The 22,791-nt window shown below is 41.1% G+C and overlaps 5 protein-coding genes across 8 annotated transcripts; 1 reads left to right on the forward strand and 4 right to left on the reverse strand.

Moving 5' to 3' along the window:
• Positions 1-454: 454 nt before the first annotated feature.
• Positions 455-907, reverse strand: LOC139290145 (protein S100-A6-like). Its single transcript, XM_070911838.1, has 2 exons — positions 767-907; positions 455-643 (listed from the first exon to the last, which is right to left on the reverse strand). The coding sequence occupies exons 1-2, from the start codon at positions 905-907 to the stop codon at positions 455-457; spliced, it is 330 nt and encodes a 109-aa protein (XP_070767939.1).
• Positions 908-5,079: 4,172 nt separating this feature from the next.
• s100a10b (S100 calcium binding protein A10b) lies at positions 5,080-7,229 on the reverse strand. The gene is made up of 3 exons (XM_070911983.1): positions 7,075-7,229; positions 5,880-6,034; positions 5,080-5,756 (listed from the first exon to the last, which is right to left on the reverse strand). The coding sequence occupies exons 2-3, from the start codon at positions 6,015-6,017 to the stop codon at positions 5,598-5,600; spliced, it is 297 nt and encodes a 98-aa protein (XP_070768084.1). The 5' UTR covers positions 6,018-6,034; positions 7,075-7,229; the 3' UTR covers positions 5,080-5,597.
• A 726-nt stretch (positions 7,230-7,955) lies between these two features.
• On the reverse strand, positions 7,956-10,233 carry krtcap2 (keratinocyte associated protein 2). Its single transcript, XM_070912376.1, has 5 exons — positions 10,127-10,233; positions 9,233-9,387; positions 8,944-9,007; positions 8,573-8,639; positions 7,956-8,474 (listed from the first exon to the last, which is right to left on the reverse strand). The coding sequence occupies exons 1-5, from the start codon at positions 10,128-10,130 to the stop codon at positions 8,354-8,356; spliced, it is 411 nt and encodes a 136-aa protein (XP_070768477.1). The 5' UTR covers positions 10,131-10,233; the 3' UTR covers positions 7,956-8,353.
• Positions 10,234-11,072: 839 nt separating this feature from the next.
• LOC139290570 (transmembrane protein 107-like) lies at positions 11,073-13,114 on the reverse strand. Of its 4 annotated transcripts, none has more exons than XM_070912390.1 (5): positions 12,919-13,114; positions 12,687-12,754; positions 12,503-12,603; positions 11,597-11,693; positions 11,073-11,385 (listed from the first exon to the last, which is right to left on the reverse strand). In XM_070912390.1, exons 1-5 carry the CDS (start codon positions 13,003-13,005, stop codon positions 11,316-11,318), a joined length of 423 nt encoding a protein of 140 aa, XP_070768491.1. In that variant the 5' UTR covers positions 13,006-13,114; the 3' UTR covers positions 11,073-11,315. The 4 variants fall into 4 exon arrangements, with proteins under 4 accessions (XP_070768491.1, XP_070768492.1, XP_070768490.1 ...); XM_070912391.1 differs by lacking the exon at positions 11,597-11,693 and adding an exon at positions 11,792-11,867; XM_070912389.1 differs by lacking the exon at positions 11,597-11,693 and adding an exon at positions 11,771-11,867.
• A 968-nt stretch (positions 13,115-14,082) lies between these two features.
• On the forward strand, positions 14,083-21,853 carry trim46a (tripartite motif containing 46a). Its single transcript, XM_070911992.1, has 12 exons — positions 14,083-14,142; positions 15,070-15,328; positions 16,009-16,159; positions 17,004-17,202; positions 17,288-17,434; positions 17,521-17,616; positions 18,181-18,434; positions 18,608-18,729; positions 18,837-19,166; positions 20,062-20,291; positions 20,426-20,493; positions 21,406-21,853. Exons 1-12 carry the CDS (start codon positions 14,083-14,085, stop codon positions 21,851-21,853), a joined length of 2,364 nt encoding a protein of 787 aa, XP_070768093.1.
• The last annotated feature ends 938 nt before the right edge of the window (positions 21,854-22,791 follow it).

A 22,791-nucleotide genomic window follows, 5' to 3' on the forward strand; every position in this document is an offset into this window, starting at 1 on the left:
ATCACTTGAAACAATACAGCAGACATTTCCGTTGAGGACGCACTGACAGTGATATGTGCGCTGGAGAACACAGCAAGTGATGTCTGTTGAATGTTTGATGAGCCCATGCTTGTTTCCTTCCGCAGCAATGACACCAGATACTCAGCAACTACCATGCAGTGATTGCCATAAACAGACGAGGAAGCACACAACAAATCCACCTTCATAGTTTTTATTTATTTTCAAGAAGAACGAACAGAAAGTTTTGTGAAAACCAGTTTACAGAGATACGACAACAATGAATATGGTATTCTGCATGCACCTTTAGAACACAAATAACAAGCTTGAGTTTCAGATGGCCTAATACCAGCTGCATCTGTTTTCGGCAGTGTCACATATGCATTTGCCATATGTGTGAAATATTTTTAAGTACATTATGGTGCTACAATATATTTCAAGGGTTTGTAGTTTATCTTCAGTCTTCTTGTTCAGCTTCTTGTTCTTTGCCCTTGCCTCTCTTGCCCCCCCTGCCTGTCTTCTTCTGGTAGTAACATTTGGACAGGACACACACACACCGGCAAAACTCGCGGAAGTTGACCTCGCCATCATGGTTTTTATCCATCATCTCTAAGGCTTCCTCAATGTCATCAGCATTGATTTTATCCTGGAGAAAACAGTTAAATAACAGCATGAAATGCACAAACGTGCACCTGAATGGTGAATAAGAAGCATTCTTTTCATGAATAGACGTGCACATCATGTAATGTGAGTGTTTTGAGTCTCTTACTTTTAACTCAGGGCTTTGTATTTCTTGCTGCAACACCTTCTTGAACTCTTCTTTGTTTAACTGCCGTTTCTTGCCTTCGTCTTCAGCATACTCCAGAAATATATCCACAATATTTGTAATGACCTGTTCCAGGCGAGCCATGGCTGTAGCTGAAGAAGAGGATTTAAAATCAACATAAGGTAAACTTATGTTTTACAGCAGCACTGAATAAAACTTTAATAAACGGCATAAATTTACTCTCAAGTTTTAATTAATAAAAATTCAGTCAACATTCTGGCATTTCCATGGCATCTTTCATGCTCAGCGTTTAAATTAAATGCTGCTCATTTCTTTCTTTCCACAAAACCTCTTTCCCCGACATCTTGTGTTTCATCAGTACTCACCTTAGAGTTCACGTTCCCCAAGAGAGATCACGTCTGTGTCACCAGCTGTTCCAGGTGAGACTGTTGTCAGACTGAGGGGAAAGCCTCCTCTTAAAGAGTAGACACACGCCGTCTGAAACACACACACATACACACACACTCACACCAGCAGTGATTCATGCACTGGATATGTGGCCCACACCACCCTGACTAGCTTCAACAGTTCTGTGCCACACTAAAGAAAATATTAACTATAGACAATGATTTTGTTTGTGTTGCATGGTTGCATGTGTTGACATTGTGTGTGTGTATTGGTGGACAGATGGAGTCGATCATCTAAGGCAACGTAATCCTTCTCTTCATTGAGGAGCTGCTCAGTTTAGCTTTCAGGAGAAAATTACAGTGAGTAAGTTTCATCCCTGCCCAAAATGGTGAATTTAAGTCATAGCCGTGTGTGTGTGTCTTTGTTCATTAGTAATTATATATATATTTAATTTTCCATTTGCAACACTTTTTGCAAATATGGCCAATGATGAGAAAACAATGCTTCATGCTACTCTAGTTACCATCACCACCTTAAAAGTTTTATTTTTTGAACAGGTAAGAAATAAAGATGTATTTAAGTGAAGACTGCCAGTTTTAAACCTGTACTTTATTTTTTGGTCGTGTTAGAACAAAGTTGAATACACTTTGCATGCTTGATACTTCAAACTTAAACTGATATGAAGTTGCTCGATAGTGAAATATACGTCTGCCATCATCGAGGATCACAATGGAAACAAATTGAATATTGTATTTTACAAGTGTATCCGTGAATGTCCTACTTTAGTTCAAAATCAGCAGCAGTTACAAGTCTGCTGAATGTGAGTCTCAAAGTACGCCAGTGTGAGTGCTCTGTGTGATTGAACATGTTTGATTCTGACGCAGGTCTCTCTCATTCATCCGGCTCAGCCGTTATGTAACTCAACCTCCATTTTCCACTCGTCTGTTCCAAGGCAGCAGAAAGGCAGCATTTTCTCCCTCTCTTCCCCTCTCCTGTCCCCTGCCAAGTCCCTTTTTATAGGTCAGTTCAAGCTGTTCATCGCCAGCCTCTCTTCACTTTGGCCATATTACTTTCACTTATTGAATACGATCAGATTCTCCTTGCAGGGGAGGAAAGGAAAATCGAGACGAAGGATCATGTGGTGTTAATTACAAAAAAAAGTTCATCTTTCCACACTTTGCTGGCTGAAGTACGAGTTAGAGTTTCACTGCTGGAGAGGTTCTGTACCTCTGCAGTGGTAAGTCTGCACCATGAATACTGTATCAGACAAAGTTACTTATTAATTCTTAATGTTTGTTTCACCATTTAGGAAGGAAATGTTTTAAAGACAATTTTAAAAGTTAAATAAAAGTTAAAGATATATAATAATAATGTTATCTAACAGCTGCATGCTGTTGTGGCTATGTTTTCTTGTGTAAAAACAACAGCAAAAAAGTGGTAAACAACTTCTTGACATAAAAGCCACAAGTCACATGGCAGGAGTTTCCTTGACATAATAAGAGCATGTTGAAATGTTCCTATAATATATAGGTGTGTATGGTACAGGTTTGCCTGCATTTTGGTGTGTACAAAACAAAAGCAGACAGGAGGAAACAGGTGTTCCCACAGTCATGTTCAGTCTATATTGTGTATCTATTTCGCAAGTTATTATACCCGTGACTCTAGGGTGTGGGCAAATGCTCTCGTAGGAACTTTTAAACTTAAAAAACAACTGGCTGCTCTGTCTGGCCGGTCAGTTGCACAACAGTAATGTGTTCATCAACAGCTCGTGAACCTTCATCAACACACACTTTGTTTCTATGGAGACTAACACCACTACATCTACATCACACCACATTCTTCAACACAATAGTTGTCATGTATAACCTCCATTCAACTGAGGGTCTGTTTATTATATTGGAACATAATAAACAGACTCTGAATACAGACAGACTAGAGAGGTGAGAGGCGAGAGACAATTCTCTCAGTGAACAACAGAAAGTGGGGGAGTGGGATGTAAGAGGGAAAGAAAGAGAAACTGTAAAACTGTTCAATTGTTACGATGTGTTGAGATGTATTTATTGTGAAATTGGTTGAGACTGTTAAGTCAACATGTGAAACAGTTAACAAAGAAAAAGGGAAACTCGAGCTGCTGCTACACTTTATTTTATTTTTCTAAAATTAAGCACTTTATTTTAAGATGCACAATTTTTCAAAAGCTATTTTATTTTTAAATGCAGCCCTTCTTTTACTTAATTAGAGAAGAACATTATACATATCTACTGTATTATACATCTGTATAGTTCACTGTTAAGTGACAATAAATGTTTTTGAATTGTACTTTCTTTATTTGATTTGTCAGTTGCTGATTACATGCAGACGTTGATACAACTACTAGGCTACTTCAATATATATCACTCTACATCACAACGCAAGTTAGACATTATGATGTTCTGGACCTTTGCTTGAGACATTTTCTCTACCTGGACCTCTTCTAATTTTAGTTGAATACCCCTGCTCGAGACTGTCCAAATGGTTTTTAAGAGTTTAGTGACATCTAGTGGTGAAGACAATACATGACCTCATGTCCTCTTGTGGCATCCAAACCCATGTCATTTCCAAAATCCCAAAGAAAGTACTTGCTGAATGTATGGCAATCACTACTTATTGGAGAAAATACTGCTAAAAAAACAATAAATTCTAGATTTCTTTTAAGACCCAGCATTAAAACTGCCTCTTAATGACAGTGTTGTTTATTTAAGATCATACTAGTATACCTTCTGTTATTCAGGTGATTGACTTAAGTAAATAAGTGAGTTGACAGCCTATAACTGGGATTGCTCTTGATGGTTTGCCTCTTATTTGTCAAGTAGGCAATGCTCTGTTGTCATTGGCAATTTAATTTCCTCACCAGCTGACCTGTGGTCTGCTCCAGGGCTCCTGTTCTATTATCTTGCATGAATTCCTCTGTTATTGATTCAGTTGCTGCAAGTGTCTTTCTTTTGAGTTTTTGTGCAGATAACATACATCTTTTTTCAAACCTCCCAGCCCCTACACTGTACGTCCAACAGTAATGATGGACTGCATGTTTGATAACTTATATTCTGACTTGTCACAGTAGGAATAGCACAGGTGTAAATGCGATTTCATACTCTTCCACTTCTCTCGCCACACTGTCATGGCTCACTGTGATTGAACAAAGTCATCATTAATGATATTAGTAATACCTCACTATGACAAGTCAAAACGTCTGCAGTGAAGAAGGCCACACCTGTAGCCTACTGGCCAAACTGATCACCTGTTGGATTCAGCAGTGACTTTATAATATTTTTTAGATTTTTATATTATAACTTTATACTTTTTTTTTTTTTTTTTTTTACTTTTACAGCATTATAGCCATGTTTCTTCCCCTCTTCCATGTATTTTAGGGTTTGTGTCCTTTTTTCTCTGCTGGTGAATGCCAACTACCCGAAAGAGACTTTTATCTTCATTGCACACAGGCTTTGGAATAATGTTTCCTTAAACATTAAAAACACAGACTTGCTTTCTTTTTTTTCTCCTGTATATTACATGTACTGGGTCTATTGACCTTAGAAAAATGTACTTACAGATTCATTATTGGTCCATCACCTAATGCAGTGTACCATGTCCTTTGGCTGCACTTCAACCTTCTTTTTGGCTTCTTCGTAAACAGTACTTTTTTACCTGCCAACATCTGTGGGATTCCATGTTGGTTGGTGCATGCGATCCCTTCAGAGATGTTCATACTTTGAATAAAAAGCCTGCCAGTGCCACGTGTGAGATAACAGAACAATGTGGAGATAAATCGAAAACACAGGGGGATGAGCAATTTGGCATCTGAACTGGAGGAGGGCCATGACAGAAACACCACTGTCTCCAAAAAGCATAAACCCTCAAACCCCACCAAATCTTTGTAAGCTCTTATAAGCATGTTTATTTGGCACAGCACTGACTCCTAACTCACGAACTCATGACATACAGGCATGTGTGCTGCACCCAAGTTCAGGCCTCATCTAATACCAGCACATTCCCATATTGGACCATTTACATACTGTATAAAAACTGCTGCCTCAGTCAAGGGATATTTATGGGTGAAATGATGTGTTTCAGATGTGAACTCAATATTCTCAGTACTTTCAGAGGTATTTTTCTGGCATTGGCAGAACTCTTGTTGACGATAATGGTTCCATGTGTTCAAGAAATAGTGGGCACAGAGTGTACAAAACTATATGCAACCAGAAGAAAGCTTCCTCGAGAACTAGAAACAAAAGTATTTTGTACCCAACATACGAGAAGAATAATCAGGCAAACAGAAGTTGAAATCTTGTCAAAGGTAATTATTACTTGTGAATCTGACACACGTGTGCTACAAAAATCTCTTACTGTTAAAAAAAGCAACATCGTTATTTTCTTTAATATTTGCACATCACTTCTTGCCCTTCTTCTGAAAGAGCATGTAACACTTCTCACAAGCCATCGACAGGCCGACGATGAGGGGAAGAAACTCTTCAAAGTCCAATTTATCATCTTTGTTTTGGTCCAAATCTTTCATGATGCAGTCCACGGTTTTGGGGTTATTCTGGGTCTGAAAGAGCATCAGCAAGAGAGACAAGTTCAGGGTGCAAAGTTAAAGTAAGAGCAATAACATACATATGAGTATGTTGATCTATACTGAGGATAGAGATCAGATTTGACAGAAGGTTCTTACCTTCAGAAAGGTGGGTAACTCAGTCTCAACTAGTTTTTTCAGTTCCTTCTTGCTTAAGGTCTTTCCATCTCCGTCTTCATCAGCATAGCGGTGGAACGTCTTAATCAGGGACTCCATGCAGCTCTCCAACTCAGTCATGGTTACAGAAGTGGGTGCTGAAAGGAGGAAAGACAAGTCTGGGTATGCATTTTACAGGAAATATACTTTCTTCTTCACTACACTTATCGGACAGCTGTTGTAAGTTACTGTACAGAATTATATTTTACATACAGATAAGCATTATGAGTGATGCTCCGCTACAGTTTCAACTACCAAACAATATATAAGATAGGCTTAGACCTCGATCTGCCCCTGGATCATTTACAACATTAAACATTTATATATTAACATGTGAATTAGATGTGAAATGGAACTTTCTATTACTTTTTACCTTTTACCTCTGCAAAATGTATAACTTGTAAAGGACGATTGACATTTGGGCATGGCCACATTAACTTCAGCAGAGGGTGAGGCTGCCAGTGGTAGAAATTAACTAAGTACATTTACCCAAGTGCTGTGCTTAAGTACAGTTTTGAATGCATGACGAGTATTTCTACACTGTGGTATTGCTACTTGGCCAAAGTAAAAGATCTGAGTTTCCCACCACTGAGTCTAGTTCATCCAAAACGCACATATTTTAAGTGAGGATGTGGGTGTTGGTTTTATTGGCACTCAAAGCAAATTCTTTGGCTATTAGAAATGTTCTGGCACATAAACTACAATCCTTATCTCAAAGCCCCCAGTCTCCCACTGCCTTCCCCTTCCATTTACCCTTTTCGAGTCGAGTTTCCAAAGACTAAGCACACAAATAAGACAAAGGAGAGTGAAAAAACTTAAGGAAAAGATAACAGAGGACCAGCCGCTACTTGTCAGAGGTGGAAAGTCCTGCGTAATGCGCCAACAACGCCCAAGCCCACCCCAGAAAACATGTTGAATACAGATATAGAATAGCCTACATGTACATAATAAAACAAAAAGAGCTTTTGCATGTAGCTTATATGTATCAAGCTAGGCTAAATACAGCAACTGAGATGTATAATCTCAGTTTTCATAATAAATTATCAATTTTCTGTCTAAACTCACGCGACTTAGAAAAGAACGCGAGACAACAGTGAAAACCGAGGAGAAAGTGTTCAAACAATTATAGTGAACTTACCAGGACACAAAGAGGCAGAAACTGTGGTTTGAGCTTCAGTGAGGAGCGAAGGGGCTCACCAAAAGTTTATTCAAGAATTTATAGTCCGATAGACAACGCCCAGTGTGATGGGAGGGAGAGGGAGGGACATGGAGACAGAAAACAATCATGCGCAAATACCATCCCTGTCCATGTTTTACCACAAGACAGATACAGAGGTGAACCCACAAGTCTCAAATGTGACACTTTCTTCTAAAACCATAATAGCCGTCAAAGTATTTATCCTTGGGAGTTTTAAGATGATGTCATCGCTAGACAGAAAGTTCAACTCCCACCTCCAGAAAATCTGTTCAAACTTGTCCTAATGTTACTCACAATCAAACCATCAAAGTGGCAACATGACGCAAAGCAGTCCAATAGCAGTTGTTGATGCTGTGGACACGCCTGTGTTGACTGCCTGAGTCAACATCTCTCAGCAGCACAGTGGTCTTACAGGCTCTGGTGGCTTCTTCTGATCCAGTCCTCTATGGCATCTGTTTCCCCTGGATATACTTCACAAAAAACACAACTTCTCAGATGTCAAACAGCCAACTCACTAGAAACTGACACTTTGGTTAAAACAAGGCAGACACTTATGCCATATTAAACATCGTTTTTAAAAGCCTTTATTTATCTAAGGAAGTTTCACTTTGTCAGGAACGCCTTGATCACACTGACAACCACAGCCTGATCTCCTGGCCACTGAGCAACTCCACTCAAACTGTTGGTAGGCCACCACTACCCATTAAAAACAAAATGGAGCAAACAGTTGTCCATCAGCTCACAATTTTTGGATACCACCACACCTACCTGAACAAATAGACAGAATAAAACAGGTTTGACAAAATGAAAACACATTCAAAGTCTTTTACAGAGTTTAATTACAAAATGAATTAAACAAAAAAGCAATCCGATGCGCTGATGAATACACAAATGACATGATGGGATGTATGAATCTCTTTGCAACCAGTGTAAGAGTGCTGAGGAAAAGGTGATCAGTGGAATGTAGATAGCTGTTTAGCATTTTTTATGGCTTTACATACACCAGGGACATGTCTCCACAATTCAAATTCAAGATCACTGTAAAAAAAAAATACTATATGTTGTTCTAATCGTTTCAAACTTTCCAAGAAATATTACCAAACCAAATGTTTAAAAATCTTGTGGAAATTTGGGTTAACAACTGCTGTGTTGCACTGGCCATCAGCACCTGGGTAATATTGACTGATTAACTGGATGCAAGTGGTATCAAACAGATTCATCAGTTCTTCCTTTTGCCCTTGCTGGCAGCCTTGGCCGGTGTTACTGCAGGAACGGCTGCTTGGTAGAGAGCGGCAGATACTTTGTTGATGTAGTACAGGGCGAAGAGGGAGAATATCAGGCTGGAACAGAAAGAAAACACAGAGCAAAGGAATAAAATACATTTACAGAATACTTTTAACTGTGTTGTATGAAGTTGAAGTAGGTATACCACACATACCATGTGGTGACACAGACACGGTGTACCAGACCAGAGGCAAAAAGTGACAGGCACAGGCACACCAGAACTGGAAGTTGAGAGAATGAATAACACAAGTGAGGAGCAGAACCTGCATGATATATTAAAGCACTAACATTGTGGGATAATCCAAGATTAAGTGTACATATTGTTTGTATATTACATCACTGACCAACTGTGTTTTCAAAGGGATAACTCCTATTAGGAAAGGTTGGCATGGTGATGTTCGGATATGCTTTAATAAATCAAGAATGCTGATGTGTCACTCAGCATAACATCAAAACTACATGCAAGCAAAAAAAGTAAATGTGGAGTAATTGCATGAGTTTGATTTCAGTGCTGTCACCACTTACTCTCTGGGAAGATCTTTGCTTGGAATCCCTTCCCAAAAATCAGGTTTTCCAGATTATTAAATGCCTGAAAGTAAAGTTAAAGTGGAAACACCCCTCAGTGGTATCTGTACATTTACATCAGGTTAGGCAGAAAATGGGATGCAACATTTTGCTGGAGAATACAGAGAATTTGCTGTTCATTAACAAACAGCTATTTTAAACAATGCATGAAATACTGAAGAATCTTTTACTTTAACGATTCGCAACATGAAATAAAGCAGTTCAATTAATGCTGTCACAAATAGGATACAGTGAGGGAGCAGATGAAGAGGACTGAGCCCAGGAAACCTCCCAGGATGGTGAGCCACTCAGTAGATCCCAGCTGCTTACTGAACATCTGCATCCCAGCAAATACCAGCACTGACAGCAGACTGGACAGCACTAGAGAGGTGCCTGTGTTCACCGCTACGAAGCAAAAAAAGGTCAGTTTTATTGTAGAATGCCTTTCAAACACAAATTAAATTCAAAGTCCTTCACAAAGGACAAGAAAAACAAACTAGCCTTGACATGGATGGAGTAGTATGGTGCAGTAATACAACTGAAAATACAGGACACTTCAGCTGGAACTTAACTGACGCGAGTTTTCAGAAATATAGACACTTAATATCAACACACTTATAGGTGACATGACGTAGACTACATAAGTATAACCTTAACTGTTAGTTCGTTTCAGCTTTAAAAGGATCAAGTTTTAACCAACGAGCTTTGTCTGAATATTGAGAGCGTTTGACTGACACTTTCTGCAGCGTAGCATCATCATTTAAATCGAAATATCGATTTAAAAAGTCCAGCGACGACATCTAACTCTTTATAACGCCACGTCAGTGTTCGTTCATAAACGTTTCCGACAAGTTGCTGTTAGCTTTAAGCTAAACTACCCACGTTAACGGCAAAAAGATCAGTCTAATGTAACGCTCTTCATACACAGTATAAACAGAAACTCATGTCCTGGCTGTTTAAGCGTAGTGCATACAGTAAAATAGCAGCTGTATTGTTATTAGTCACCAAATGCAATAGATTTCTAAACGTTAGCGTTAGCGAGCTAGCTTGACCATAGGACTAAATGCTAATATCTTGCAATAATGCTAATACAAACTTGCTTGTTGAGATTACTTGAATGATAAATGAATCGTGCCAGACATACCCATGATTCAATGTCAATTTAGAGTCCTTGTAATGAAACGGAGGTGAATTAGGTTTAACTTCGTTGAGCCAGCTAAATTACCCGGCTTTGAGGAACTAAAAACCTCACCGCCCGGACCAAATGACAGGTGGGACCAGTGGGCGGAGTCGTTGGTTGGAGTATTATGTCCCCACACACACACACACACACACACACACACACACACACACACACACACACACGTACAGTGCTTAACAAATTTATTAGACCACTTGTCATAAAAACGAGAAAACACAAATATTTTAGAAATCTGTCACAAACTTGTTTCCAACTAAAAATTGTATTGTTATTTAATAGGCAAATAACAAATGGAACAACTAAAGAGTCCTTATTCACATATATTAACCAAAAATCTTCATATTTTGTATGACCTCCTTTGGCCCTGATAACAGCTTGCATTCTTGCAACCACAAAACAAATTTTTCTGTTCAGGAATGCAAGTAAATAACTGTAATTTGGCATCTCAATCAAAAAATAATAATGTAAATTGTAATGTAAATTTTTTGTAAAACAGTAAATTTGAGAATTCATGGATAACAACAATAATTATATTTTAGCATTAAAGATATCATTTTGATTAAAGAGCTTGGCTTGCACATACTGGTGGATTAACCATTACAGAAACATAAAATATTTTGGTAATCAGCAATACTGTTAATTTAGGGCAGCGGTGGCAAACACCTTACACTGGGTGGTGGTCTAATAAATTTGTTAAGCACTGTATATATACACACACACACATATATACATATATACACATACATACATATATATATATAATAATACGTGGCACACACTGTGAAAAAGATGGGCCTTGGAGGCAAAATAGTGCAAATAGTGTTCAGAATAAAAAGAATAATAACAATCAACAGTTTAAGAAAAAAATATACAAAATGTATTTGGGATTACAACAGCATTCTAAGACTTTTCATGGAAATTTTACAGACAGACTGAGACAGATTTTGAGGCTTGTTGGTGCTGTGTATGCACATAAGCCAGTTAAACACCATTTTCAGTTAATTCCTCTGTGCCTCATTAATGAATCATGGACCTTCTGTAGCTACAGTATCTGTTGACACACTGAGGCAGATGTTCATATCCACATTAATGGAATGAAATGCATTGTAGCATTTCACATCAGGACTGTCTTTCATAATGGCTTCTTCTTCAGTCCAAGAACAGCTATAAACAGAAGAATCTCCACAAAAGCAGGCAGCACACTAGAGGGAGAGACAGACATAGATATAAATGTAGAGAACCATTAAGGACAGAGTCACAATACTAACATGCATTCATATTTCATACTTACTGATACTTCATTGTTTACAGAGGCTCTATCACTTTGCTCTTTGAAAGCTAATTCATGCATGCACATCAACACACACACACACACACACACACACACACACACACACACACACACACACCAACCTGCAGATGGCAAAAATAACCCAATACGTCCAGCATTCCCACTTCTCAAACACAAAGAAAGACAAGGATACGGATGCGCTGCAGTGGACAGCCAGTGCTGGTTAAAATATCTGTCAGGGAAAAAAAATGCTTTTGGAAAAATAAACACACAATATTAAGTATATATACACTAACCTGCAAATGGCAAGGATCCACCAGTAGATGTCACACTCCCACTGCTCAAATAGAAAGAAAAGCAGAGCCACTGAGGCACTGGCATGGGCTCCTGTAGCTATAGTAGACGAAGAGGCGAATATACAGGAGTTTGGAGTCATGGAACGTTAACTGAAGACTAGAATGACTTTTTAGTATCACTTATCTCTTTTTATACTTTGATATATTTAGTGGGCTTCTCACTATTATTTCATTATTTATTATTTCATTTGACAACAATTTCCTGGCTCGTGATGAGCCTGTCATCAATTTCAGTCCAAAATTGCTTCCCACCTCCCATTCTTTGTCCAGGACGTAGATTCAGTTCATTCAGTTGCTGCTCTTATATCATGCCCTATCTTTTTTCCGCCTGGGAGCATCACATCAACGTCTCAGTTACAGCTGCATAGATTATGATTTTTTTTAAGATTATATCTTTGGCAAGTTTGCCCTTATTGGACGGTTGGTAGTGAAGAGTCAGACAGGAACCAAAAGGGGAGAGGCGGCTATAATAGCAGCAAAGGTCCCACGCTGGAATCGAACCACAAACTGTTATTTAGCATACACTTTGGCTACAAGGGCACTCAATGGGATATCATTTTAGACAAAAAATATATATTTACTGTTGAGCTCCACTGTTGATGGATATAAGCTTCTGTTCAATTATCAATCATATCATCACTGAGGGACCCACAGAGTCAGTGTAAAGGATACAAAGGAGACCTTGGCTGCAGTTGAACATGGACACTCCAGAGAAGAACCCAGCCAACTCTATAGCAAACAGGCCGAGGGTGACTGCCAATGCCACCACCAACCTGAGACAAAGAGAGACATATTAGAGGGTGTGTCTGTCTGTGTGTCAAATTATTTCTTACTCTGTGTGTAGGTGTTTTCTTACTTTCTGTCTTCACTGTCATACTGCTCTTGCGTGAAATCCAAAGGCAAGCAAGCCTTAACGTTGTTTTCCTGTGAAGCAAACATTTCAACATGCTCAGCATGAAACACACTTGAGAAACAGTGATGAATTCTGAATATATACAATAATAATGTGATCCTAAAACGCACCTAACACCTAAGTTTAAGTTATCGCGATGGGTTAGAATATGTGAACAGTTTTTCGTCTTACTTACCCTCGACCAAAAGATCGTGATAACGATGACAAGGTGAGCAATGATAGTCAAGAACCGTGCAGGGACAAGGCTAACGACAGCCGACATGTTGACCAGCTATTTACTTAATCAGACAACGAGTAAACTTAAACTAAAACACAATGCGCAAACAGCGCTGGGCAGGCGAAAAAATGTAACGTTGTTTACGATAATTTAAATGCGCCTTGCAGCTAAACCAGTGCTAAGTTAGCGTGGTTTGCTCACTTAGTTAGCACTTAGCTAGCTAACTTTATCCAAGACGAACATAAACAACGCTGCTCGACGTTGAACGATAACCTTAGACAAATAGATTTTAGCGAACATATCGCTAATTCAACTAATATTACCACCAACCCAGCTTCAACTTTCACGTTGTTGAGCCTTCAGACGGTTGCTACAACAACACCAACTGAAGCCGGTGCATTCTTAATTACAGACCGGTTTCACTAACAACCAACATTCAATGCTTCCGGACACGGACAACAATTGAGAGAGGACTGTTCATTTTCTTACGCAACACTGCCATCTAACGGCAACTCGAAAACTGGGCCATAAACAATTTGGCATATGTAAATTTTAGGCTACTGAGACACGAACCTCCGAAAACAACAACCAGTAGGTTTATTTTGAGAAACTGAGCTGCTGATTATCCAGACTGTTGGGGGGAAACAGGAATGAAGCGATGCGTTTCAAAATTTTGCTCTTATAAAAATATCATGCACCAACCGTTATTAAAGGAGTATTATTGTGAGACCGGACATTATGTTTTTACATATTCAAATATGCATATATTAAAATAAAATAGCTATTGCTGTAACATACCACCAAGACCCATTTTAACGATGTTAGTCGTTCCTTGGGCAATGCGGCTGTGATATAGCCTAAACCAGACCCTTCCGATCCCCCCTCCCATCCTATTTCTACAACGAGTCGAGTCGTTGCTTCGAGACAGACAGACACAGAATCGGCGTGTGCGCAACAGCACACAGCAAGCACATAAAACAACCGACAGCATATCTGTTGCAACGGTTCACCAGTCAAGGCCCAGGGTTGCTTTCCCTCGGTAGGACTGAGACAACCTGCCCCTGGCTTTCCCCAGACAGAAAGGGTTTAGTTGTATCGCAGAGACGCTGGGATCGTGGAGGCATGGCAGAAGCGGAGTTACAAACCTTTACCTCTATCATGGACGCGCTGGTTCGCATTAGTGTAAGTATGACGCTCATTTTATTACGCTATATATTTCAACCACGTGTGCTTATTTTAAACGACACATCATTATAATCTTTTACCCTCCACCGTCATATTTAAACGCACAATTTAGCCACATTTCCTCTCGACTCGTTTGGACGCACACACGAATGTGAGGCATTTCTTCCTTTAGAACATGTTTTTTTTTTTTGCCATCTATTGAATCAAAGAGACGTTTTTGGCACAGCTCTAGCACTGTGGGTGGAAACATAAAAGCCAGGCCACAAACAGCATACACACACAATCCAAACGTTGTAGCAGATAAAGCAGTGGATGTTTGATGAATAATAAACGAAATGTGTTGGCTAACAGTAGCTTCAAATGCTTGCTTACGGGCCGCATACGATGAGAAGGCAGATGATGCGCGTTGTCATAGAAACGGGATGCTGCGTTTAGTAACTGCAACACTGGAACAGGGCCTCCACAACCAGTAACACTTGTGTAAAAGCCACAGACTGACAGCTATATTTATTTTATTGATCTGAAGATGTTCCCTCTCTCTTGAATAAAGGTTTTGGATACTAAACCGTGGTGTCTTATGCCAGAGCTTGCTAAGCTAATTCTGCATCTGCATTTTTCAAGCTACATGACTCTATTCAAATTAAGGGAGACTGGATAACGTCTTAAGTCAGGGAAAGCTATTTTTTCTCTCCACACGTACCCTTCCTGTGCTCTGTATATCCAACAGCAGCCTGCCTAACCAGTATCTGATGCAGCTACCCTTCTCGCTCTTGACACCTACACATCTCATATAAATGTTTTTCAGGTCACAGGAGGTGCAGAACATAAAGAGCTGTGGATTTTTTATTTATTCTAGTGACTCAGCCTTTATCGAATCTGACTCCTCACTCAGTTCTCTTCTTGAACCTCTCCTCTCCTCTCCAGTCCAACATGAAGAGCATGGAACAGGAGCTGCATTGCCCAGTGTGTGATGAAATGGTGAAGCAGCCCATCCTCCTGCCATGCCAGCACAGTGTGTGCCTGCTGTGTGCGGCTGAGGTGTTGGTGCAAAGAGGTTATCCTCCTCCAGACCTCCCTCCAGAGCCCAACTCTCCAGCCTCCACACCCAACACTCGCTCCCCGAGACAGGCGCGAAGACCCACACCCAGGACCCCTGACCGCCTGGAACGGGTCCTCAGAACAGGTGGAGGAAGGATGTGAAGATTATGTGTGTGCATGATTGGTACAACTGATGGGGATTTTAAGTGGGCCTGGCAATAAGCTGTGCTCATGTGTGAGAGAAAAACCGAATGATCTCAGCATTAAGCCACCTGAGAGTGACATCATCATTTAAAAATGCAAAGATGATGGTGTGATATGACGCCACTGTCCTGTGAGCATCTGAGTTTCATAGGTGATATTGCTGACACATCAGTATCCCGTTGTACATCCAGAGCTTTAGGTATTCATGTCATGACTTATTTAAGTGCATGTAGAGCAAGGGCCACAGAGGCACTAAGCATCTGTCGAGCAGGTGTGTTTTCAGAGTGTGTATGTGTAAGCAAACAGTGTTTCCTCCACAGTGAACTAACCTTAACCTTAATGTATCACTGTGCTCTCTCTCTCTCTCTCTCTCTCTCTCTATACATATATATATATATATATATATACATATATATATATATATATATATATATATATGTATATGTATGTGTGTGTGTGTGTGTGTGAGGGACAACCAAGAGTTCTACTTTATACTTTCTCTCAGCAGTCTGTCTCTTAATTCCCTGATTAACTGTCTCACTCACTTTTTCTCCTCTATTTCTCTATCCATGTTGCTTTCTCCTTCATCGCCTCTCCTCTACACCTGCATCCTTCTCCCAGTGTGTGGGACATACCCGGGGCGGAGGCGGAAAGATGCAGCCCCTCCCCCCATGTTGTTCCCGTGTCCTTCCTGTCAGCAGGACGTGGAGCTTGGAGAGAAAGGCCTAACAGACTGCCTCCGCAACCTCACACTGGAGCGGATTGTGGAGAGGTATGCATATGCACAAACAGAAACACCATAGATACAGTATATGCTGTAGCAGACAGTCACAGTCAGGTGTAGCCAGAGCTGATACTGCTGTCTCAAACATGACTTGTGTTTTTTATGTTATTTCAATCAGAAACAAAGTAGGTGGTTTAGAAAATAAATCCCTTTTACCAATCCTGCAGGCAATGACGAAAGGCAGCGAATGAAGGGCTTAGTCAATACTGCTTTATAAATGAGACAGGAAATCATTTGTTGGAATGAGTTTCAATAATGAATCTTTCCTTTAGTCCTGATCCAAAGCTAAGCCTGACTGCAGACTGCAGGGACAGCTCAAAAACTGCAGTGTACTGTACTGTACTGTACGACAACAACTGTGGCAAAATGGTTACATTTTTACCAAAGTTTTGTTGAAGAAGTTTGGAGTGAAAATACTTCTCATCCTCCTTTAATGTTGATCATCCTCGTCTCTTATCAGTTCAAATAGTGAAGATCAAAGTGAGAGGAGCTGCTTTTGAAAAAAGTGTTCTGAGATGGAGAGAGAGATATGGGCATCGGCAGTTTCACACGCAGCAGTTTGATGAGTGCAGCTGCTTCCTCCCCAGGCAGTGGTTGTGTTGGTCAGGAAAGTATGACGGTGCATGTTTTACTGCGCAGGATGCATTAACAAGGCAGCTGCTGGTGATGTATCCAGGTCAGGCAATAAAAGAGTTGGACTAACTACTGAAAAGAGAGCAGGGCAAACTCGGATGAGCTCAACCTCCCCTTTCTTAAGTTTCTTACTTTCTTTTCTGCTGCAGATTTGCATTAGCTCTGCCTTTATCTCCCTGTCCCACTGTCTGCCCTTTAGGTACAGGCACACAGTAAGTCTGGGCAGCGTAGCCATCATGTGTGGTTTCTGCAAGCCTCCTCAGTCTCTGGAGGCCACTAAGGGCTGCGCTGACTGCAAGTCCAACTTCTGCAACGAGTGTTTCAAACTCTACCACCCCTGGGGAACCCCTCGAGCTCAGCATGAACACATTCTACCCACCAACAACTTTCGGCCAAAGGTTTGTCTGTTTCTGTGATTTGTGCGTCATACACAGTAGCTTTTCTTCCATTGTCGTTGTGCCTTAATCCTCTTTTGTGCTCCAGGTCCTAACATGCACAGAGCATGAGCAGGAGAGACTGCAGTGGTACTGCCGTAACTGCCAGAGGTTACTGTGCCCACTTTGTAAGCTCCGTCGTGTTCACCATGGACACAAAGTGTTGCCTATAGCACAGGCCTACCAGGCCCTCAAGGTGAGTTTGTGTGTAGTCTGCTTCAACTGTGTTAAGATCCTGATGTTAGCAGCCTTGAAATGTCAACTTTTGTTTTGGTCTCACAGGACAAGGTTACCAAGGAAGTCAACTTCATCCTGGCCAGCCAGGAGACAATACAGAGTCAGATCACTCAACTGGAAGCTGCCATCAAACAGATGGAGGTGAGCTATATTTCCTCTGGTTTGTACTTCCTTTGCTTTAGTACCTGTTTCCTCATACTGTATCTTTGTACAGGTGCAACAGTGCTGCAATATTTTGTTGGGATCAATGGAACTGACCATCCCAAGCGGCTAGCAGGAATTCTGTCATTCAACACTCTGCTGTGCTTTACACAACGAATCATTACTTTTCTGTTGTATAACAGGTTGAAAGCAGCATGTTGTCTTGGAATCAAATCCATGTTTCTTTGCAAAAAGCAATACTGTTGACACCGATCAACAACTTGCTGTAGTTCATGAGAAACTACTTCTTTATTGTGCTTTAATCCAATGGGAATCCATCCCCAGTCTATCCTGCCAATTTACTTTAACTACAGTTGCAACTGAAGGGACAGGTAGTATTAGTGGGCCCTCTAGAGGCCTGAGGCTCTACTGCAATGGCATACTTCTGTGCTGGCAATAGCTAAGACATTGTCTCTGTGTTTGTCATTCCTAATCTGTAGGAATTCACTCTGCAGCAACAGTTTCTCCCCTCTCACTGGATGTCTTCTGTCTGTCTCTTTCCAGGCGAACAGCTCCGTGGCTCTGCAGCAGCTCACCCACTGCATCCGAGAGCTGGGAGCGGCTGTAGTGGAGCGCCAGGGGGCTTTGGCTCTGGCCCTGGAGGGATCCCGCAGCAGAAGGGAGGAGGCCCTGTCTGCCCAGGTCTCAGAGAGGAGAGGCCTGCTGGAGCATGCGGGTCTGATGGCCTACACACAGGAGCTGCTCAAGGAGACCGATGCACCCTGCTTCGTACAGGCTGCCAGAGTCACTCACAGCAGGTAACACACAAACACACACACATTCAGCTGAATTCTGAATCCTGACATCTCTCCATCAATTAACTTTTCTTCCTTTTTGAAATTTCTCTTATGTTTTTTTTTTTTATGTCTATTTTTTTGTTTCCTTTTTATTTCTCTTCTCCTTTCTTTATCTGTGTGCCCCCCCCCTCCAGGCTGGTGAAGGCCATAGAGAACCTCCAGTGCTTCTCTCTCTCTGCTGATCCCTCCTTCAGACATTTTCACCTAGATGCATCCAAAGAGATCAAGCTCATCCACGGCTTGGAGTTCATACATGGTAGGCTCCTTTGTTTCTGTGATATGAACCGCGTTAAAGTGAAATGATGCGTTATTAAGGTAAATTAATGTAACCTGGACCTCTCTGTCACTTTGTCTCCTCCACAGCCCCACTGGCTCCAGTCATTGACACTCAGAAGACACTTGCTTATGACCAGCTGTTTTTGTGCTGGCGCCTCCCTCAGGACTCGGCCCCTGCTTGGCACTTCTCTGTTGAATACCAGCGACGAGCAGGAGGAGCTGCAGCAACATGGGGTGGCACCCGATCCCCTAATGCTGCAACAGCATGGCAGCGTCTGGATGAAGTGAGAGGGACCAGCGCTGTGATTGATCGGCTGCAGATCAACAGTGTGTATGTGCTCAGGGTGAGAGGCTGCAACAAGGCCGGGTTTGGAGAGTACAGTGAGGAAGTTTACCTCCACACTCCTCCAGCATCTGGTGAGATATGGACATGTATTATATTACATTATCAATTTATTAATTCTTTACATTTCATTCTCTACAAAAAAAACTCATCTTCCCATTCTTCTAAAAAGAAATGAGGCCATTCTTTGTATCCAATGTAGTTTCACTGAATCCATACCTTTATAAGAAACAAGTGTACCGTAAATAGCTTGGAGAATAAGTCATATACCTCAAATTGGAATTAAAAATTGTGAAACAAGTTGTTTTGCATTGGTAACAAAGAATAAACTGTTGGCAGATATTGTGTTTTAAGTTGGATATTTTTCCGTTATTGTCATTTTTCAATTGATTGACTAATCTTGATATTTCTTTTCTCTCCATCCCTTCATTTCCTCCATTCCCACTTTATTTTTTATTTTATCTTCTGCACCAAACCTTCCTTTTTTCGTTCTGCATTCCAGTTTCATCCCAGTCAGACTCTTTCCGCTTCTGTATTTCTTGCTACAGGTCTGTCCTTCTGCACTTTAAAAAACGTCTTTATTGTTCCATATATTGTCCATTGTTTCACTTGCTGTCATTCCTTCACAAAAAAAGCATTTAATCAAAACTCTATTTTCTGATCTAACAATATGTAGATAGAGTGAATGTTACCTTTACTCTGTTTCTCACATTTCCTCCTACTGGTAAAGCCACTTCTTCCTACTTTTCCTCTTGAATACACCTTTTCTCTTGATCTGCCTCTTATTACGTGTTCTCCTCCCACTCTTCTTTAGCTCTTTTTCTGTTATGTGTTCAGACTTGCTGTAGCCTGACTCTCCCAGCTTCAGGATCTAACCCCTCCTCCCTCCTGACTCCTTTCCACTGCCTTCCTCGCCATCTCTCTCCCTCTTTATCCCTCCTGGTATGCCTCCTTTTCCCGCCCTCTCAGTGTTGAGTTTCTCCTTGGACTCACGCTGGGGGTTGCATGCTGACAGGCTGGCATTGGGTAAAGGCCAAACCTACGCCCGCAGTGTGCCAGGCCTCTCCCTCCTGCAGGCCGCCGACCGCACACTCACTTCTTGCCACTTGACTTCTGACCTGCTTGTGGCCGACTTGGCTGTCACTCAAGGCAGACACTACTGGGCATGCTCTGTGGAGCCTGGTTCCTACCTGGTAAAGGTGAGAGGGATGCTTGTTGGTCAGTTGGTTTGGTATTATAATGCACTGTATATGTGGAATCAGCTTTACTTTACATGCTGACTCAAAATGGATGTGAACAAAGCTCTCTGCCTTTCTGATTCTCTGTCTTGCAGGTGGGAGTTGGGCAGGAGACAAAGCTACAAGAGTGGTTTCATCTCCCTCAGGACATGGCCAGCCCTCGGTAACTGAATCTTACTCTCTGAAATATAGACTTTAGATTAATTGTCATCCACAGGTTTGTTTCAAAAACCAAATTTTGTTTCTTATGACAATAAATATAATGCACTGAACCACAAATGCAGTTATGAATGGGATTTATCTCTGTCTCATTGATTGATAGAGATCTTGATGATGTAAGTACATTCACTGACACACTCCCTATACAGAGGGTTAGGAGCCATGCCAGAAGTGGTACTTTCTACCAGAGCCGGACTGGGATAATAATTCAAGCCGGGAATCTAACATCAGCCCAGGCCAATCTCCACCCATTAATAACAGACCATGTATACTGTACGTTTATGTTGAAACATTATCTCTATTTACTGTTTATGCCAGTAACATATTTTTTTGTTTTATTACTACACACAAAAACTGCTCTGCCTGTGGCCTGATGGCCAGTTTGGGCCTGTTTACTACATACTTAAAGCATCATTAATTGATTGATTAATTGATTTGGCCACTTGGGGCAGTGGAACAACCTTTAACACAACATTGATGGGAGCTAAAACACTCTGAAGAGCTGAGGGGAGTGCAGGTCAGGACATAGGAGTTGGGAGATTTGCATAACAGCACTGCAATATATTTAATCTAGCTGTGGTTAGGAATAAAGTCACAGTGGGCATGAGGGGACAGACGCAGACCATTCTCTGATAATCACTGTATTACTACAGTTACAAAAATTCAAAACAGGTGTAAAAAAGAAAAGTGAAATGTCATTTAGGAGGAACGTTAGCATTGCAGAGTATTTCACATCTTCAGGTCCTACTGTATTTAAATGTGTAGTCTTTTAAACACAAGATATATTTTCCTCCTTTGCTTAGTTTTTCTCTTGTACAGCCTAATTTTCTCCGCCCCCCCCCCTGCCTCCCCCCAGCTGCGACCCTGACAGCGGCCATGACAGTGGGGCAGAGGACGGCCAGGACTCTCCTCCCTTCTGCTTCCTCACCATGGGCATGGGCAAGATCCTGCTTCCTCAAGGACATGGTCACAGTCAGAGCCAGGGGGACTGCCAGAGCCAGGGAGGAGTGCACTCCCACAGTAGCAGCCATAGTAACCTTCCTCACCCTCATACTGCTCCTCTGCCACCCCGACTAGGAGTGTGTCTGGACTGTGACAAAGGACGTATCACCTTCTACGATGCCCACTCGTTGCGGATCCTGTGGGAGGGACACGTGGATTGTTCAGCTCCAGTGTGTCCGGCCTTCTGCTTCATTGGCGGAGGGGCCCTGCAGCTGCAAGACCTTGTGGCCAATCGGAGCATTGAGGAGCCGCCACCACGGAGGGTAACTATCCAAACGCGTGCAACAAATCTCAGCAAATAAATTGTGGCGAGACAGCAGTTCATGGACACAGTTCACTCAGTGTTCAAAGTTTTTCTCATGTCTGTAGAGTTAAAGGTGGTTTATATTCACCGCTTAATGTGAGTTGATAATGAATTGCCTTGATCCTGTCAAACTTCGATACTTGATTGAACTTTCACTTCTAAATGTGGTTAAATTTTTTCCTTTCAGTGTGATTTTTGAGATCTGACTATAAATATCTGATGTTTTTTTGCATTTGCACTTGGCCTGAAAATATCAAATCCCTCTTTTGGCTTTATTTATTTTATATTTGGTCCTGCTTTCTTTCTCCTCAATTTTTCAATGCTCCTATGGACATTGTGGCTGAAGTGATTTTAGACTATGCAGAATTCTGTTGACAGGGTGAGTCAAACACCTTTATAACAGGTTAAAAAAATCAGTTTGCAATGTAAGAAAAACATGCCCTCCTTTTACACTTGTCTTAATTTGTCCCAGAATGATCGGACAACAAACATTGCATGCAAGTGTAACCAGGATTCATAACTTACATGTATGCAGAAAACTGACTGTCATCTGTAAAAGCACCTCAGATGTACTGTATGTCTAATTTTATATCCTGATTTTTTTATGTAGCCTCAACAAGTGTTAACGATGTGTGTATAATTCAGAATTAGAGAATGTGAATATTCCTCGGTTGTTGAATTGTTGAAGTTCTGCTGGCTCATGTCAGGATCACGTGTCTCTGTGTCTAAACACTCCCAGTTGGTATTTCATATAGTCACTGTTTTGCATTTCAAAAGGGACTTGTGCGGCGTTTTGGCTGGATAAATATGCTCACAGTTGCCTCAATGTTTTCAGAAATCATAGTAAAAAAGGTTCCAGGGAATCATTTTCTCGTTATGCTGTTTGACTTAATAACATGTGAATACAGTTCAGTGTTTTACATTTTGACGAAAGTT

This window comes from Enoplosus armatus, chromosome 9, assembly GCF_043641665.1.
Source record: "Enoplosus armatus isolate fEnoArm2 chromosome 9, fEnoArm2.hap1, whole genome shotgun sequence".
Classification (NCBI taxonomy): Eukaryota; Metazoa; Chordata; class Actinopteri; order Centrarchiformes; family Enoplosidae; genus Enoplosus; species Enoplosus armatus.

Excerpts from the sequence above, each read along its gene's own strand:
- LOC139290145 (XM_070911838.1), bottom strand. The coding sequence starts at position 907 with ATGGCTCGCCTGGAACAGGTCATTACAAATATTGTGGATATATTTCTG. Across the intron at positions 644-766 it reads TACAAAGCCCTGAGTTAAAA|GATAAAATCAATGCTGATGA; the intron begins GTAAGAGACTCA and ends TGTTTTCTCCAG.
- s100a10b (XM_070911983.1), bottom strand. The coding sequence starts at position 6,017 with ATGACTGAGTTGGAGAGCTGCATGGAGTCCCTGATTAAGACGTTCCAC. Across the intron at positions 5,757-5,879 it reads AGTTACCCACCTTTCTGAAG|ACCCAGAATAACCCCAAAAC; the intron begins GTAAGAACCTTC and ends ATGCTCTTTCAG.
- krtcap2 (XM_070912376.1), bottom strand. Across the intron at positions 9,008-9,232 it reads TCTTCATCTGCTCCCTCACT|GCATTTAATAATCTGGAAAA; the intron begins GTATCCTATTTG and ends CTTTACTTTCAG. Across the intron at positions 8,640-8,943 it reads AGCAAAGATCTTCCCAGAGA|TTCTGGTGTGCCTGTGCCTG; the intron begins GTAAGTGGTGAC and ends CTCAACTTCCAG.
- LOC139290570 (XM_070912390.1), bottom strand. The coding sequence starts at position 13,005 with ATGTCGGCTGTCGTTAGCCTTGTCCCTGCACGGTTCTTGACTATCATT. Across the intron at positions 12,755-12,918 it reads TCACGATCTTTTGGTCGAGG|GAAAACAACGTTAAGGCTTG; the intron begins GTAAGTAAGACG and ends TTTGCTTCACAG. Across the intron at positions 12,604-12,686 it reads TATGACAGTGAAGACAGAAA|GTTGGTGGTGGCATTGGCAG; the intron begins GTAAGAAAACAC and ends TCTTTGTCTCAG.
- trim46a (XM_070911992.1), top strand. The coding sequence starts at position 14,083 with ATGGCAGAAGCGGAGTTACAAACCTTTACCTCTATCATGGACGCGCTG. Across the intron at positions 14,143-15,069 it reads ACGCGCTGGTTCGCATTAGT|TCCAACATGAAGAGCATGGA; the intron begins GTAAGTATGACG and ends TCTCCTCTCCAG. Across the intron at positions 20,494-21,405 it reads CAGGACATGGCCAGCCCTCG|CTGCGACCCTGACAGCGGCC; the intron begins GTAACTGAATCT and ends GCCTCCCCCCAG.